Source organism: Pterocles gutturalis, unplaced genomic scaffold (genome assembly GCF_000699245.1).
Source record: "Pterocles gutturalis isolate BGI_N339 unplaced genomic scaffold, ASM69924v1 scaffold23537, whole genome shotgun sequence".
NCBI lineage: Eukaryota > Metazoa > Chordata > Aves > Pterocliformes > Pteroclidae > Pterocles > Pterocles gutturalis.
In genome coordinates, this window is record NW_010110929.1 from 19,538 (window position 1) to 20,844 (window position 1,307).

At 58.7% G+C, this 1,307-nt stretch overlaps 1 protein-coding gene across 1 annotated transcript in view; it reads left to right on the forward strand.

Annotated features, from left to right (window-relative positions):
- KIF9 (kinesin family member 9) overlaps positions 1–1,138 on the forward strand; it is a gene marked incomplete at both ends in the record, with an annotated part of 18,160 nt that extends 17,022 nt beyond the window's left edge. The window contains 2 exons of the mRNA XM_010073590.1: positions 424–539; positions 1,061–1,138. Of these exons, the coding sequence (XP_010071892.1) occupies positions 424–539; positions 1,061–1,138 (194 nt within the window). The remainder of the gene's footprint in view (positions 1–423; positions 540–1,060) is intronic.
- Between the last annotated feature and the right edge of the window lie 169 nt (positions 1,139–1,307).

A 1,307-nucleotide genomic window follows, 5' to 3' on the forward strand; every position in this document is an offset into this window, starting at 1 on the left:
CCTGCTGTGTGTTAGCACTGGCTATTATGGGATGGAAAGCGGCTGTGCTTTCGCATTTGGAATGGAAACCTGAGCCCCAAATGTGCTGACCGCTCCAAATGGCTAGCTCCGCGGCTGGTGGCTGGGTGTCCCCGGGATGCAGGAGCACTGCCATCTCGCGGCCAGGGCCACCCGCCACGTCCCAGCCACCCCGCAGGCAGCAAGGACAGGCGGCAGCACAGCCGGTCCAGCTGACGGTGCCCTGTGCTTTGTAACTAACTGTCCTCGTTTGAAATACAGGAGCTTGGAGTTCTGAGGTCTCATCTGAGAGTTTAAGAGCACTGAGGTCCCGGCTGACCCATGGGCAGGGAGCCAGGAGCAACCCGCCCTTGTCCCTTCGGTCATTACAGCCCCATTAATTGCCCCCGTGCTTTTGCTTTGCAGAGTTTGAGATCTGGTACAGCGAGTCCTTCCTTATTCCCAAGGATGTGCAGGAAGCTCTGAAGCCCGGTGGCAACATCCAACCTGGAATGATTCCCATCAACAGAGTCATGCGCCTGGTGAGTTGTCCCGGCAGCTCTGCATGTTCTCCGGGAGAGCCACACGTGGCGTGGAAACGAGGGCAGAACTGTGCCCCTGGGAGAACGAGGCGGCCACGGTGCTGCTGCTCCTTTCTCGGAGCAGAGCGGCTGGCGTTGAGATGCTGTCCGAGACGATGCACAGAGCAGGTACATCTTGCCTTCACATCAGCGTTACCGTGAAGAGGCTAAAGCAGGAGCCAGGGATGGAAGCACCCAGTCATCTGCTGGCCATCAGCCAGTGGGCAAACTGCCCGGAGGTGTGGGGTAGCTGGGAGGCTGGTTTCCAGTCTGGATGGTCTGTAACGGTTACAGCTGAGCTATTGTGTTTCGTGTTGTGGCAACTGGTGCTCAGCCAACCCTCTGTTTAGAAAACACCACTTTGGGGTACCCAGGGGCTTTTGTCATTCCTGACAAAGCACGTTTCTCTTCAGCTTCTCATTTACCACCCTTCTTCTTTGCATTATTCTCCTCTGAAGTCATTCTGGGTTTTGGCCATCCAGAGGGACCTGGGCAGGGTGGAGAGGTGGGACCGTGTGAACCTCGTGGAGTCCAACAAGGGCAAGGGCAAGGTCCTGCAGGTGGGTGGGGGCAACCCCAACACAGACACAGGCTGGGAGGAGAATGGCTGGAGAGCAGCCCTGAGGAGAAGGACTTGGGGGTCCTCATGAGCCGGCAGCGTGCGCTGGCAGCCCAGAGACCCCCCGTGTCCTGGGGGCATCCCCAGCAGCGTGAGCAGCAGGGCGAGGG